Source organism: Hippocampus bargibanti, linkage group LG03 (assembly GCF_051943395.1).
Source record: "Hippocampus bargibanti isolate YZ-2025 linkage group LG03, ASM5194339v1, whole genome shotgun sequence".
Classification (NCBI taxonomy): Eukaryota; Metazoa; Chordata; class Actinopteri; order Syngnathiformes; family Syngnathidae; genus Hippocampus; species Hippocampus bargibanti.
Genome location: NC_142736.1, coordinates 12436709 through 12454208, shown reverse-complemented (window position 1 = coordinate 12454208; position 17500 = coordinate 12436709). Strand labels below are relative to the sequence as shown.

The 17500-nt window shown below is 41.3% G+C and overlaps 1 protein-coding gene across 11 annotated transcripts in view; it reads left to right on the top strand.

Moving 5' to 3' along the window:
- tjp1a (tight junction protein 1a) overlaps window positions 1-17500 on the top strand; it is a 127880-nt gene that overhangs the window by 9957 nt on the left and 100423 nt on the right. For all 11 annotated transcript variants that reach the window (XM_088992006.1, XM_088992002.1, XM_088992007.1 and 8 more), the window contains exon 2: window positions 7124-7337. In XM_088992006.1, the coding sequence (XP_088848132.1) occupies window positions 7124-7337 (214 nt within the window). The remainder of the gene's footprint in view (window positions 1-7123; window positions 7338-17500) is intronic.

The following is a 17500-nucleotide window of genomic DNA, read 5'->3' as shown; positions in this document are numbered from 1 at the left end:
CAATCTGGAGATGTTTAACTGTAACTAACCTTGGGGATGAAACGCGTTCCTCTTTGAAATTTAATATATCATGCCTTTAAATGACAACTGACGCCTCCGAAGTTGTGGCTATAATTTGTAAAATCACTTCAAATGACTTCTACTGAGCGTATTTTACAAAGATTCCACGGCATATAGCTATATTTTACGTTTTAAGACTCGGGCTGAATATTCAGGAAGTTTTGTTTTCGAGTTGATGACGATGCCTGACGTGACGTTACGTCTGGAACACCCCTGACCGAGAAAGCGACACACAATGCCTTTTGGGTACTTTGTTTGGTCTGAAAACTTCGTGTTGATCCGTGTTGACAGCGAAATTAGAAGGAAAACACATAAATAATGCGATGGTGGATCGTTGTGTGTTATACCAAGACTACTATTTGATACTAGTTGACACAAATTCCCAGCAAACAACTTAGCCCATTTCCAATGGAGCTTGGGAGTCATCTTGTGCATTTTTTGGGACGCTACATTGGAGTCCTGACGGCTCGAATTGATATGGGAGGACTTATTTAATTGATTGATAACATTTATGCTTTCCTCTTCAGAACTATTTGAATCATATTCATAACTGGATGAGTAAGAAGAAAGCATCTTCTCCGAATCTGGAGCCATTGTTTTGATTCTCGAGCAAGGAAAGACGTCCTGGCGTGACATCACAAACAAGGGGGCGGGAACGTCTGAAACTGAAACTTTCTGAGGTCATTTTGAAGTAGTTTTGGGACACTTCAAGTCATTTTTAATGGTGTTTTTCATTTGACTAAAAATATCCGCTTAGGATATTTTAGATGCTATAAAACATTTTTCTGAGTCAGTTAGGAAACAATAAAATGGTGCCGGTTGTCCTTTAAAGATACTGTGATCACAGAAGAGCACCTTCATTGTAATGTCATATGTTTGGAAAAAGCAAAGTGTTAGATTAGTCACAATTGGAAAATGTGTCTATGTTGGAGTACAATAATGTGTTATTTAAGAGTGTGTCAGGTGACAGCAGTACGCATGTAAAGCGTCCCCATAACATGAAACATTCATTCATTCATCTCCCAGACTACGTCATCATCATTGGAGGCATGGAGGGCGTTGGAGCCTATCCCCGCCGTGTTTGGGCACTAGGCGGGGCACGCCCTGAATTGATTGCCAGCCAATCGCAGGGGACAGAGAGAAAAACAACCATCTCTGGTCATGTTCACACCTCGGGACAATTTGGAGTGTTCAATCAGCCTGCCATGCATGTTTTTGGTATATGGGAGGAAATCGGAGGACCTGGAGAAAACCCACGCGGACCCAGGGAAAACGGCGCAAACTCCACACAGGGAGACCGGAGTGGGATTTGAAATAACAACCTCTGTACTGTGCAGTTGGCATGCTAAACACTCGACTACTGGGCCACCTAACATGACACCTTTTCTTTCTGGAACTTATCTGTGGTGGAATATTTTTAACGATATCCAATTTTGATGCCATTATCATTGTTGTGGTTTGTCCAGTGTTACTTTTAATGCCTGACTGGCCTCGATGCACAGTGTGGATGCAAGAGTACACTGACCCATCCAATAACCATATTTTATCAGCGCGACTTTTGTGATGTCAAGCCTCATGAGCCTAATAATAGAACAGCTATTAAGAAGTCATGATGTGTATTTATTTCAGTCTGTGGGACTATGAATGAAGCTAATGGGATGAGAACTTGTCCACCAACCAAACCTAAATTAACCTATATTTTGGCATCTTTCGTGTTGTTTGTCAAGATAATGATTTGTGTGTTTTGACAAATGTTACCCTTCCTCACTGCAGTGGTCTGGGAGCACCCGAACATGTCTGTAGTCCCGTTTTATTTAAAAGAATGTCTATATGCCTAATTTGCATTGTCCATCTGTCCAGCCTGTCTAGCCCAGGCACAGACACAATCCCGCGTACCCCCACCCCCCTTCTTATCACTCCAGGTGGCTTTAAATGGACTTACACACACTGCCTCGTGGCTATCAGGCTGGGTAATGTGTTTCCTTTGTAGGGTATTTCACCAACCCATGAAAGAATAGAGTAGGTTAGGTCGAGGTTAGAAGAAAATCCCATGTTTGTTGACCATCGTAATATTTCATACTTATGGAGTAGGAGTGAGAGATGAGTGAAATTATTGAAAACCACTGTTATAACGTTACAGTGTTGAAATGATAAATTATCTTCAAATTTTCACTTAGAAGGACTTACATACCAAAAATTGAGAATCTGTAGAAGCATCATGTGAATAGGTGTCCACTCTATAGTAATCGCTGTCCATAAAAGGCTTAATATATTCAGATTGCAATTATTGTACAATTTCCAACTTCAATTCAACAAAGGAACAATCACAAATAATATACTTTGTTCAGATATTGTGCAATTACGTTGGTGCTTTTAAAACCCGATGTGCCATAAGATTGTGAGGTCATCAGGGTTACCGCTTTTCGCCCCAAGATTGCTGGAATAGGGGTTACTCCACTTATGTCCTTAATGACGACTAGTATCGTACATTAATGGATATCCATTGTCCAATGCAAAAAATAAACCAATAAATGATTGAATGAATAATTTAATTGATTGAATAAATAAATAAATAATGCACCAATAAATAAATGTATACATAACTAATGCACAAATGCATAAATAAATAAATGAATAAATAAATAAATAAATAAATAAATAAATAAATAAATACACTCTCTCAGCATCAGTGGTAGAAGGTTTTTTCATGGAGCCAATAAGAGATTCAGAAAGGTTGTCTGAATCAATGTGCTTCTGTCATCAGCACATTGCCACTACAGTGAGAATGAGGCCTGTTAGCACAATGATGCATGTTCAACGGCTCTCATAACTTCGGGCTGAAGAGTCATACATTACGCAGCACTCAGAGTCATATACTGACAGTGTCCCTCTGTCCTTTGTCTCTTTGCATTATGGTCATTTTCCTTCTTCCCTCTGTCTTTACTTTGCCTTGCAGCCTCGCGTTCCCTCATGCTTTATTCACCTGTCTGATTTTGTTTCGTCTTTGTTGTCTTAATGCTAAAACTTTTGCTTTTGGCTGCTGAGCATGTCAAGTCGAACAAAGCGAACTACTTCAGTCAAGCTATTTTTGCTGAAGGCCCAAAACTTTGTGGTCCAGATGTGGCCTGGAAGCATTTTTTTGTATATCCAACGCATGATGCCAAAAATATTTTACACGGCAATGCACTGCGGTAGTTTTTAAAAGCCATTTCATGAGAACTCACACCTATTTTTGTGTTCGTCCTCATTGATGTATGACGCACTGGTGTTATCACGGTTTGCGAGGTGGTGTTGGTGGTGGATCCCAAAAAGCAGGCAGGAGGGAGCAGCAGTCAGCAGGAACCAAATCTAAAACATCAAAATCATCTGAACAGAAAAATACAAAGTACCAAAGAAAACCAAGAGCAAAAGTCTGTCAGGATGAAACAAACTTGACAGGGTGACGCAAACACATTCAATGCAATGACCCGACACCGAATTATCGTGCCGCGAGTCCTTTTAACTGCTACTGATGAAGACGACCAGCACCTATGCAACTGAGGGTCGGGCCGACAGCACTACCCGTTGGTCGCCAACCAGAACGCGGCAGTCTGCCACTGATCGGAACGACCAGCACCTGTGCAGGTGCAGGTGGGGCCGACAGCGCCACCCGTTGGTTGCCAACCAGATCGTGACAGGTGTTGTCTCTGTCACCCATACTAAAGTAAAGTGCTCAACATGTGAACAGCTGCCATAATTAAATATGAGCTCATGTAAGTCTTGAACTTTAAGACTTACATGTTCATTGCTTTAAGACTTATAGCAATGAACCCCAGTACTCCACTATTTCATCACCTTTAATTGGGTTTTTAAGAAAACATCAGAAATGCCTAAATTTGAGTTTAACTGTCATGCAGCAATAAAGACAATCTGTAAATTGAGAACCTGGCTCTGCACTGTTGTAACCCCTGTCCCTGTAAGGGTGAATATGAAATGAAATGGCACAAGGTCAGTATATCAGGACTGCCGGGCTTCGGCTTTGAATTGTGCTGTACCGCAATGATCATTTTTAAGTCATGGCTTGATTTATCGTGATTTTCGATGGTGTTTGATAATAACATGCACATTTTCAGGATTCTGGGTAAGAGATGAATTAGCTACTGACCTGTTTATTGCAGGGCAGTAGAGAAATACTCTATTTTGGGCCTAAGTCTCATACAACATTCACGAACTACTTTTCACTGTCGTCAATATTTCGTGTGAGTCCTCTATTTTTGTATTGCAAGATGTGTGCTTTGCCACACACAAGTAACTCTTCATGTTTTGACGATGCCGAGCCAACAACACCAAAAAAGTGGACGTGTCAATTAAAAATCAGGGATAACCTCCAAAAAGTGCTTTTCACAAAATATACACAAATATGGACAAATATAGTTATTTTTATTTATAGAAATCAGTCATCTGTTGTTTGATTGTGCAAATGTCAGGCTCATGCCTCGCCGTTCCATGTGACGAATAGTTACTGGCGAGACAATCTCTTTTCGTCAATGGATGCTACAGCTGCGTGTTTGTTTTCAACATTTAGCTTCTAGTAGATTCTACCATGACGTCCCTGATCCACTGCTGAAAAAGATGCTTTGATCCTCTCCTCTTTCATCTAGAACTGCTTCATGTCACAAAGAGGGTACTTAAAGTGCTGAAGAATGAATGACTCTGTGTCTTTGTGTTGTCATATTATTTGTTATTGTTTTTTTTTACTTTGTTACTTCCGGGTTGAGTGAATGCTGGAAGTACAGATGACGGCTGAAGAAACCTTTTCATCGATGGACCACTCCTGTACGTCTGAGAGCTTACACAGACGTATTATTATTATTATTATTATTATTATTATTATTATTATTATTATTATTATTATTATTATTATATCAGAATTTGAATCAGAAAACCTTTATTCGTCCCACAATGGGGAAATTTGCAGTCCACAGCAGCAATTTGAAAGGGGGTGGGATGGAGGGGGGGGGGGGGTGAAAGGATAGAAAAACAAGATATTCAAAGCATAGTAAATTAAAAATGTCAAGAAAACCGTTAAAGAAACTGTACATAGTGGAAGTATCAAGAAAGGCATATTGATATATGTAGCTGTATTGCATCAACCCATATTTACAGTACAAGTGTCCGGTTTGTTTGTTTCTTTCTCATGTGATTATTGAGAATTGCAAAGCCTGACAGCAGTTGGTAGGACCGAGCGGCGGTACCTCTCCTCCTTGCAGCGCGGGTGTAACAATCTCTGGCTGAAGGAGCTACCCAGTGCTGTCAGGGTGGGCAGGAGGGTGGGTAGTTCGGTTCTGCATCCTAATTGCATGTACAATAAGTAAGGATTCAATAGGGGTCCGTTTAAAAAAAACAGTTACTACTAACCAAAAACAAGGTTTTCAAGTCATGGAAAGATCAGAAGAACATGGCAAAATGTTATGTCTTACTACAATGCCATGTTCCCTCTCAGTATCAAGCAATGTGGTCAAATAATGGATGGCAAGTGGGCATTCCATAACTTGCATCCATCTGCAGGCTACCCTGCTGACATTCAGCCCAATTACTCACACTTGCTTGACTGTCATCACACCCAACAGGAGAGGGTGTCCTTTAAAAGGCATTAAGGCGTCTCCCTTTGATCCTCCAGGCATCTCCAGTGTTTTCTCTTGAATAGGGAACAGTCCTGGCTCCATTCCTCTTCACCCTCTACACCTCGGACTTCAACTACAACACCCCAACCTGCCACCTTCAGAAGTTCTCTGACGACTCAGCTATTGTCGGCCTCATTACAGAGGGAGACGATAGGGAGTACAGGGGACTGACAAAGGACTTTGTGGACTGGTGCCAGCAGAATCACCTCCAGATCAACACCGGCAAAACCAAGGAGCTGGTGGTGGACTTCTGCAGGAAACAATCCTCTCCTGCACCATTGAACATCCAGGGTTCGGACATTGAGAGGGTGACCTCCTACAAGTACCTGGGTGTTACTCTCAACAATAAACTGGACTGGACAACAAACACGGATGCCCTAATCAAAAAGGGACAGAGTCGCCTCTTCCTCCTCAGGAAACTGAGGTCTTTTGGAGTTCAGGGGTCACTCCTAAAGACTTTCTATGACTCTGTGGTGGCATCAGCCATCCACTATGGCATTGTCTGCTGGTCAGGCAGCATCACCACCCGGGACAGAAAAAGACTGGAGCGCTTTGTCAAGCGGGCCAGTTCTGTCGTGGGCTGCTCGCTGGACTCTCTAGAGGAGGTGGGCAACAGACGGACGCTAGCTAAACTAAAAGCTATGACGGACAGCCCCTCCCACCCCCTCCTGCCCATCCTGACAGCTCTGGGTAGCTCCTTTAGCCAGAGACTATTACACCCGCGCTGCAAGAAGGAGAGGTACCGCCGCTCGTTCCTACCGACTGCTGTCAGGCTTCACAATTCCCAATGATCACATGTGAGAAAAAAAAAAAAAAAAAAACTGGACACTTGTAAATATGGGTTGTTGCAATATATCTAAATGCATTTCTTGATTCTGCACTATGTACAGTCTTGTTTATAGAACGGTTTTTGCACATCTACATTTGCACAGTATACAGTTGACATTTTTATTTTGTTATGCTTAGAATATCTTGTTTTCTATCCTTTCACTCCCACCCCAACCCCATCCCTCTTCAATTGCTGCTGTGGACTGCAAATTTCCCCATTGCGGGACGAATAAAGGTATTCTGATTCTGATTCTGATTCTGATGCATCTGTTACTGCTGGCAAGTAGTGTGCACTGAAGATTAGAATTTTGGTAATGAGAATTGCATTGAATCTGGGTCAGCATTGATGTGGCAACATGACTCGTCTGTAACTTGAAATTCGTGAGAGGCAGAGTTATTTTGCTTCTGCATTTGTACAGCCCTTTTCCCCTTCGAATTACAGATATCAACATGACACAACCAGGATCAACATCATTATTTTCTCTCTAACTCTCTCTCTCTCTCTCTCTCTCTCTCTCTCTCTCTCTCTCTCTCTCTCTCTCTCTCTCTTTCTCTCTGTAAATGTGTCATAGGGTAACCCCGTCAGATGGAGAGACATCACCCTCCGGTGTCCCAGAATCTTCAGATGGGCCGATAGGCGCTACAGGGGGTGCTGGTGCTATGGCCATGACAGCCACATCCACTCTCTCCTTGCCCATGAGCCAGGGGAAACCTTCCTTGCGTCGAATCAAAGGTCGTATTCACCGCAGCAAGAGCCTCGATAGCATTGATCTGCTTGACTCCAATGTAAGTAGGAATGCACACATTCATCAAATCTGTTCTTCAAAACAGATACACACTTTGTGGGGTATTTTTGTTTTAACTGGGAACTCTGCCTTAAAAAGGAACAGGCTCTATGATCAATAAACCAACAAAATGTTTTATGTTACCAGTATTTGCTCGGTAACCTTCAAATTAAAATAGTAGCGGCATGCTATAATTTTAATCAACATTGTCATCACTCATACAATACAATACGATACGATACGATACGATACGATACGATACGATACGATACGATACGATACGATACGATACAATACGATACGATACGATACGATACATTACAATACAATACAATACAATACATAATAATTTATATAGCGCATTAACAACCGCTGGGCTGTAACAAAGCGCTTAACATGGACAGCTATCATGTACAGGACATGAATCAGTCACAAATATAAGAGACAGCACCAGGAAGGAAAACCAAGATCACGTTGGAATCATGCTGAGTCGAATCCCAAAGAGTACAAGTGAGTTTTGAGATGGGTTTAAAAGATGGGCAGCAAGGGGGCTGCTTGCCGAATCTTCAGTGGCAGGTCATTCCAGACTGTGGGACCAGCAACAGAAAAGGCTTGATCCCCTCTGAGCCTCCGTTTAGTTTTTGGCACATCTAATAATGTCTGGTCAGCAGACCTGAGGCATCAGGGAGATGTCTCCAGGTGGATGAGCTCGGAGAGGTAAGGCGGAGCAAGGCCATTTAAAGAAAAATAATATGATCTTGAAAAGAACAGTAAAATGTATAGGGAGCCAGTGAAGGGATGCCAGAGTAAGAGTTACGTGCTCCCTCTTACCAGTCAAGAGGCAAGCAGCAGCATTCTGGATCAGCTGGAGACGCATCATGGAGGATTGGCTGACTCCAAAGTAAAGCGCATTACAAAGGCATTAATTACTGCTGCAAGGTGCTCATGAGAAAGGAGAGGTTTTATTTTAGCCAGTTGCCTAAGATGAAAGAAGCTGGATTTAACAACAGCGCCAATTTGTTCAGTTTAAGATGTGCAGTCACTCCGTTGGAGGACTCTGCATCAGATCATATTCACGTGGTACAGCTCCAATTATGCAGACTGCCCTACAATGCAAAGCGCAGGCTACGGTCATTGAATCACACTACTACTACTGACATTCATTCATTCATTCATTCATTCATTTTGCGGAAAAAAAGCACTTTATCCTCACTTGGGTCGTGGGGGATTCTGGAGCCTATGCCAGCTGCCTTTGGGCATTAGTTGGGAGACACCTTGAAACAACCATACGCGCCCATACTCACACCTAGGTTCAATTTGTAAATGTTCAATAAGCATTAACATGTCAATATTTATATACATATTTAAATTTTATATTTAAAATATAATTTTCTCCTTTAAACTGACTTGTCACCTGCACACGCGCACACACACACACAAACACACACACACGGATGACACAATCACCTTTGGTTATGCAATGTTTCTTAGGCTTTTAGCCCACAACACGTTCCATATGCCTCTCTCTATGACTGGCTTATTCCCATAAAAAGTATTAATCTAATATGTGATTGGATAAGCTGCTTGATGCTAAAAAGCCTGACCAACGCTGGGATTGTCCATTGAGCTCCACTCTCTCGCCCAGTCAATTCATGCCTAAATCTGTGTGTGTGTGTGTGTGTGTGTGTGTGTGTGTGTGTGTGTGTGTGTGTGTGTGTGTGTGTGTGTGTGTGTGTGTGTGTGTGTGTGTGTGTGTGTGTTTATCTGTGTCTACATGTAATTCTGTGTTTGTGACGGGCCGTTCTGGGAAAGCCACCAATGCTTTATGGCCTCCCAAAAAAGCATGCCAAACTGCAACTAATTCAAGCTTGCTGAGACTGTTTTTGGTGTCCGCTGGACCACAGAATACACCGGCAGGATACTAAAAATCTCTCTCTCTCTCTCTCTCTCTCTCTCTCTCTCTCTCTCTCTCTCTCTCTCTCTCTCTCTCTCTCTCTCTCTCTCTCTCTCTCTCTCTCTCTCTCTCTCTCTCTCTCTCTCTCTCTCTCTCTCTCTCTCTCTCTCTCTCTCTCTCGCAAAGTATCAAAAGTCTCCCTACCACTGCTACTCTCAACCCTCTGCTGTTTTAAGCCCTTATAAACCTTCTCAACGTGATGTTTCAAGATACACAATTGAGGATTTGTATCTCCAGTGTGTGTGCGGGCTTGCTGCATATTCAGTTGTGTTGATAGTCTTCATTTGGAGTCACGTGGTACTTAGTGGTAGAGTGAGAATTGTTGTGAAAAAAATGTGAGTTTCATCCTCACTGATATGAAGGAGAGTCAATGTTGGACAGAAAAAGGTGGACAGTGAAAAATCAAGTCTGTGCTCTGAGGAGACAACGCATGACCACTCCAGGTGATGCCACCTGCATAAAACACATGCATGTGCACAGACACATTTTTTTGTCATTTTCTAATTTTAAGACAGCTAAAAATAGCTTTGACGTTTCTTTGCTGCTTTGAGACGGTTAAATATGCACCGCTGCAATATATTTGACTGTTAATGCGGCTAATGGAGATTTTGCTTGTGGTCTGATGCTATTAAAAAAAATCGGATGTTCACTCTCAATCAAGGGCGTCAACCTTATTTTATGTCGCGGGCCACATTTTAGTTACGGTTTCCATTATGACCATTATGATGGGGCAGCCATTAGAATGTTAATTCTCCATATATTACATACAAATTGATGAATGATTAGTTTTCAAATTTGAAGTAAAAAATAATGACCATTATTGTGGTTTACATGGGCCAATTTGAAATGTTGGTTCAGACAGCAAGCATCATGATTTGCTTTTGCGTGCCGAATAAAATGATGTGGCGGGATAGATTTGGCCCCCGGGCTTTGACTTTGACACATGGAAATCAACCCTTGGGGTGAATGTGATCTTACATGGTGTACACTGTGATTGGCTGGCAACTGATTTAGGGTGCCCCCAGCGTACTGCCCAAAGACATTTGAGGTCGGCTCCACCGCCGCCCATCAAGCGGATCAGAAACTATATAAATAAATTGATGAAATAGGGATTAATGGGTAACTCGAATTCTTTTTACACTGCTGGCTGGCTTAATACTGACCAGTCACTTGCTTTATTTACGATACCGCTCTTGCTGTGCATGCCTTTTGGGGACAGTTTGGTGCACAAATGCCAATAACACACCTACAGCCAAACTGGTTCATGCAAGTTCATTCTTTACACGGGTTTGTTGTCCAAAATTGGAATTAAATTGTCACCCTTTTTTTTTTGGTTCTTTTTTACTTCAGCTTCCATATGTTGCCAAGCTCATATTATTTTGCCCATTACCTTCAGATCCACAAGTGCACGTGTTGACCAATCACACACAACCAAAATCGCTCAGACCGGTTATTCTTTTAGCCAAACAAATTGTAGCTTCACCCCTGGAAACCCATTGCACCGTGCCTGTGCCGAGTGATTTTATCTGTCTGATAGGTTCAGCTAGAGGATACATTTTGTGACGTTATGTCATTATTGTCGCCTTTACAAATGTGTACATTACCCATGAAATTGACAGTGAAATAGCACCATCCCATCACAGATGCCCACTTTTTGACTTTGTGTCCAAAACAGTCCAGAGGTTTTTTTCTACTTTGGACCAGAGAACACGATGTCCATAATTTTCAGAAGCAATTTAAAATGTAGTCTCGTCACACCACAGAACACGTTTCCCCTTTGCATCAGTCCATCATAGATGGGCCAATGTCCAGAGAAGCCGGTGACCTTTCTGTGTTCTGTTGATAAATGGCTTTTGCTTTGCAATGTCGTGGCTTAAGTTGCACTTATGGATGTAGCACTGAACAATATTTACTGACATTGGTTTTGTGAGGTGTTACTGAGCCCATGTTGTGATATCCTCTACATATTGATGTCGGTTTTTGATGCAGTGCCATTCGGTATTTATTTACGGGCCTTGTTCTTATTATAGACTGTAGATGATGAAATCCATAAATTGTTTACAATTGCATGTTGGGAGAGATTGTCCTTAAATCGTGTGAGTATTTTCTCATGTTGCTTCCGAGTCTTTCTTGCCACTTGTGCGCCTTTTTTACAATGTATTGCAGCCATAAAATTCGAATAACATTTGGAAAAAAACAACAGTTTATATATTTAAACATGAAATATCTTGTCTTTGTTCTGTTCATTCATTCATTCATTTTCCTGACCACTTATTCCTCATTAAAAAAGAACCAACAAATGTAATCTTTTCTCTCCTGTCTGTGCCAATCAGCAAATGCGCGGTGACATTCTCCTCCCACTGTAGTCATGAGGTGGCAGCCTGTAATACACCAACCAACCGAGAATTTTAATTCTTGTATACAGTTTTGGGCCTTCCAAGCTCAGATCTTAGCCAGGCAGTTCAGGAAGCGCTGAGTAAAACTGCCAGGGTCATTTTTCTTCAGTGGGAGAAACATTTGAAAGTCATCTGCATAAAAATAAAATGAGATGCAATGCGTTTTTAAAAATAGAAGCTTACCCCTGTGAATTAGGTACAAATTGTACACAAAATGGAGCCTTGGGGCATTTATGTAAATATGGAGCAGATGCTGAATGAAATTTGGCGAAAGACAGAATCAGAATCAGAAAACCTTTATTCGTCCCACAATGGGGAAATTTGCAGTCCACAGCAGTAATTTGAAAGGAGATGCGGTTGGGCGGTGAAAGGATAGAAAACAAGATATTCTAAGCATAACAAAATAAAAATGTCAACTGTATACTGTGCAAATGTAAATGTGCAAAACTGTTCCATAAAAAAACTGTACATAGTGCAAGTATCAAGAAAGGCATATTGATATATTGCATCAACCCATATTTACAAGTGTCCAGTTTTGTGGTTTTTTTTTCACATGTGATCATTGAGAATTTCAAACGTCTTTTTCACAAGTAAAATTGGAACCACTGCAGGGCCATCCAACTGATTCGATTGTAATTCACTGCAAAAGTGGTGTAAGAATCAAATTAAAGTATCCTTTTATCACTTTGCTGCTGTGAAATGTAAATTTCTCCACTGCGAGACTAATAAAGGCAAATCCAATCCAATCAATCTTTGGGTGTTAAATGTTGGATGTGTTAAGGAATCAAAATTGAAGTGCTAAAGCCATCACGAGTGATTGCCGCAGTTTCATGTTTGAAGGAGTTTGACTCAAGTGAGAAACTTAGATTTGATTCTGCATAGTTTGCATGACACATTGAGATTAGCATAGGCAGACATTTTCTCACAGTATCTGTGGGAGGTTTTGTTCTGGCATTGAGTTTGTTTTCCCTGTCCTGTTCTCCCTTTGGTGTGCAAACCATTGCATACTCTGCTGTAAATACTACAGACCTGCAGTTGGCAGGCCACACTGAAGACAAGCCAGCTTTGGAGAAAGAATAAACAGACTCCCAATTTTATCTTTTAGGACATGCCTTCACCAAGGACTGCCTTCAAACATAGCATCAAGATAACTTGCCTTTTTTGACCATCTTACTGTCTTTTTCCTCCATTGTTTCTATCCTTACAGGAACATACGTATTAACAACAGAGCAAATAAAACATGATGTGTCCTCCTCTGCTGTTTCCCAACTGAGATGACATGACCATGTGACTATCCGCCAACTGTCTCCTATGTCTCCATGTCCATAAAGAACACAGAAGTTCCAGGCTAAAAAAAGCTTTCGTATCTATTTCATTCCACTGAGTGAGCTTGCAGCTCTCTCGGATGCTTGGAACATGTTAACCAGATACATTAACTTCCTTTCTCCTGCCCTCCACTAAACCAGCACAAGTAGTCTATGGGTATAAGTTTTTGGAAAAAATACATTGAAGAAATGATCTACTTCAGATCGCAGTGCTGTCTTTCTGTAACTTGCAGCTATTCCGTGTAATAAAAAAGCATTGAGATTGCTGTGGGGGAAGACTGAGAAGTCTAAAACTGAATAAAATCATCAGGGATTTTACATGTGAATTGTTTAAGACAGACTTGTTTTTATTTGTCATCGAATATACACTGTGTGCCAATGTGTGCTGTACTCTGGACCACAGAGATTTGTTCCTAATGGGATATTAGGATGTGCTAATGATGCTAATGCAGTACCAATGCTGTTAATTTGAGGCAGCAGTGACAATGGGTAAGGGTATAATACATTTCTGAAGTATGGTACATGACATATTTATCCATCCATCCATTTTCCGGGCACGAGGCGGGGCACAGGGGCACACCCTGAATTGGTTGCCAGCCAATCGCGGGGCACACAAAGGCGTACAACAATCACTCTCACACTCACACCTAGGGACAATTTGGAGTGGTCTATCTGCCTGCCATGCATGTTTTTGGAGTGTGGGAGGAAACCGGAGGACCCGGAGAAAACCCACGCGGGCCCGGGGAGAACATGCAAACTCCACACAAGGAGGCCGGACTGGGACACGAACCGGCGACCTCAGCACCTTGAACCCGGTGTGCTAACCACTCGACTACCGGGCCGCATGACATATTTATTCACTTTTAAATGTATTCATAACACGATTTTGTAATATGATACCAGTCATTGTCAAAGATGCTCAAACAATTTATGTACCAGGCTGTTTCAGAGCAGTTCAGTTGTATGATGAACTCAAGGTTCCATTGTCATGAGTCTGACTTGATGCATTGCCAAGTCAAATTACATATCACTTGAAGACTAATTGGAATGTAACAGACAAGCAGCACGTGGATTAATTGGATTAGCCTTCATTAGTCTCGCAGTGAAGAAATTTACATTTCACAGCAGCAAAGTGAAGACAGTAAGAGGAAAGGAAAGGAAGATGTAGAAAAACTAAATACAGGACCTGCTGTAATGGCTGTCACGCTCGCGGCGCCATCTTGAAGTCAAAATCCCGTGACTGTAAAGTGTCCTTGAGTTTTCAAAGGCGCTCAGAAATTAAATGTATTATTATTATTATTATTTAAACAACAACAGAAATAAAATAACATATAATGTGACACAACACAAAAGAGAGACAATCTTCATTCAATCTTAACTCATTCACTGCCATTCACAAATTTATTGAGGAATTGAAAATATGACATAGAGCGCTATTCCCGAATGAGTCCTGGGGTTTTCTTGTTTGGGTGCCAATAAAGCACTGGCCATGGCCTCTGGCAAAGGTTTTTTCCCTTCTACAAAGGGGCCGCATTTGCCTTTTTTACATGTTAGCGCTTTGTTCCAGCTTCAGCACTTCTTAAAGCGCTATATAAACCATGATGTATGTATTGCATTTTACCCTTAGTTCAAGCTCAATTAACTCCGGACCTAAAAAAATTTAAGAATTAACTCTTTTTCTCCAATGAAAGAATATAGTCTAAGGTTTCTTACGCTGCATTGAAAGTTTAAGTAGTCCTCAAACTCAATAGTCTGTGGGTCCTGGAATTCGAGTGACAATGAAAAAAAACCATGGCACTAGAGATGATCCAGCAGACATTTAAACAGCTTCTTCCCCCAAACCATTGACTCTTTGAACTCTTTCAACAGTAGCCAAAATGGAACTGTATAGTGCCACTTAGCAGTTTTTTTGACGACGATACTAGTGCAGCGTGTTCTACCGGAAACAAATTCCTTGTGTGTTCTACATACTTGGCAATAAAAATGATTCTGATTCTGATTCTGATGACACATTTTGTATGTCTTCCAGTGAATGAGTTAAGCACTTTCTGCACCCTCTTTGCTGTATAAAGGAGTTCAAGATACAAGAGGAAAGGATCAAAGTGTCCTTTTCACCAGTGTAACAGGGACATCATGGTGAAATGCGCACGTCTGCTACAAGATAAATGTTGAAAGCAAATGCGAAGCTGTAGCATTCATTGATGAAAAGAGATTGCCTCACATCTCCTGTCCCACATAAATCCGTTTCAATTCCAAGCTGCGAGAGTTGACCAAAAATGTGTGGGTTCAATTGGTGTGACATTATACATGGGTCTACATTGCTCACAAGCACAGTGTTTGTACAAAGTTACATAATCGCAAATATCACAGTAATATTCAATAAATAGAAATGTGTAAATATTTGATAAAGCATTTTTAATCAAATCGGAATGGATATACTGTATTACATTTTTTTCCCTTTTTAATACATTGTAATGACACAAAACTATAAAATTATAAAAACAGGGGAAATATTTCTGGATCTAACTGGGTGTCTGAATCAGCAAAATATTTCTGCTTTCACTTATCCAAGGAATGAACAAAAAGCCTGAGACAGCCTTATTCTTCACTCTTTTTTTTCTTTTGTCACTCGACTCTTTCAGCTTGAAATGTTTGATCATTTGCATAGACCGCAAGTTTATGCCTGCCATCACCAGCAGCCACGGAATATTTCTCATTAATTGCTTCTCGCATTAACCAGCAGCAAATCTACCGGCCCTGGCTTCGGCTCCCAGCGGCTTTGTGTTTGATCGCAGTCATTTATCAGCTGTTTAAAGACCCAGAGTGCTCTGCATAATGACATGCTCCCTGCCCTCATCTCAGATCATCCGGCAGCACTGTAATGTCGGGCAAAAAAGGTGCAAAGAATCATTTTGGATCTATACATAGATGAAGCTATGATCTATCACACACACATGCGCACACACACACACGCAGACAATAATGTGGAAGTGGTAAGGTCATATGGAAGAGTTCTGAAGAAAGTCAATTAATTAGTCACTCCTCTTGCCTCGAAAAGGACGGTGGCTTGCATGCATCACAGGAAGTGTGTCTTCACATGAGTATGTCTGGAGGGTCGGGGGATGAGGTGGGGTCATTTGACCTCTGCATACTATTGATTGGTACATTTGAGAGCTTGCAGATCAGCATTTCTCAACAGGGCAATGAAGTAGCCAGATAGCTTTCGGAGGGAATGATTAGCTCATGAACAAAAGGCTGTGGTGGGATGCAAAAGAGAATGACTGTGAGATTTATATAAAAACAGAAATTGATATCATTCATGTGGCTACAAATGCAGCACGAGCCCCGTTCTACAGTGTATTATTGAGAAAACATGCGACATCTGTTTACGTCTGTAAAGGCTCTCAGTCATACAGGAATGGTCCATCGATGAAAGGGTTTCTTTCGCCGCTATCTGTACTTCTTTGAAGGTGTCGGACGTTTCGCTCCTCATCCGAAGAGCTTCGTCAGTGAACTAAAGTTGTGCCGGTAACTATGGCCCTATATATATATCCCAATGGACAGAGGGGGCGGTTACAGACCTCTGCTCTGATAGGTCCCTGCTCTAAAGTTGGGGAGCAGTAGACTACTCCTTGAAGCTAATCTAATTACTTCTTTTGGACTGCCTGATTACCTCTAATGTTCTATGCCTGGCGTTGATTACCCCAGTAGCTCTGGTATAACCTCATTAGCATGACTAATTACAAGAGACCTCTTAGGTCGTTACCACGTCGGCTTAGTGCTGTCATACATCGATACATCTGTTTAAAGATTAGCATTGAGCAATAATATGGATGGAATCAATCAATTAGCATTTGCTGAAGGAAGATATGAGAAAAGGAGCTGGAAGAGCTCATTTTCTCATATCTTCCTTCAGCAAATGCTGTGAACCAATAATTTTACTTCACAGAGTGTCATCCAGCAAAAATAAGCGCAAACAAAATATGCATAAACAAATCCCAAACTGCATAAACAATTCCCACATTTCTGTTTTTTGGTGTTGTTTTTGGTAGATCTAGATTTTAAGTTGTCCTTTGACATTTGACACACTTGAACACCATTTGTATAACGTATAATCAATAATGTTGGAATCTCATTGTCATTCATCATCCTCTTCATCGCCATCGTCGTCTTCATGTAAACCAGAAAGTGCTCTGCTTTCTTGGGAAAAAGACGAATGAGCTGTGCTATGATTTTCTGGAAAAGGTCTGAAGCCTGCACTGAATATCATTATGTATCATCAATGCATCGTTTTTTTGGTTTCCGAAATTTTTCCAATAATCCGTGTTGTGACTGTCTTCAACTTGCTGAATTTCAGCTTCAATGATATGTCAGTTCACCGATGAGTTAACTTGTCCTCCATGCCTCGGTCGCAGTTGCGTTTCAAGTGCTGATCTCAGAGAAGGAATGTTTTTGCAATGAATAATGAACATCTCTTAAAAGTGATTTC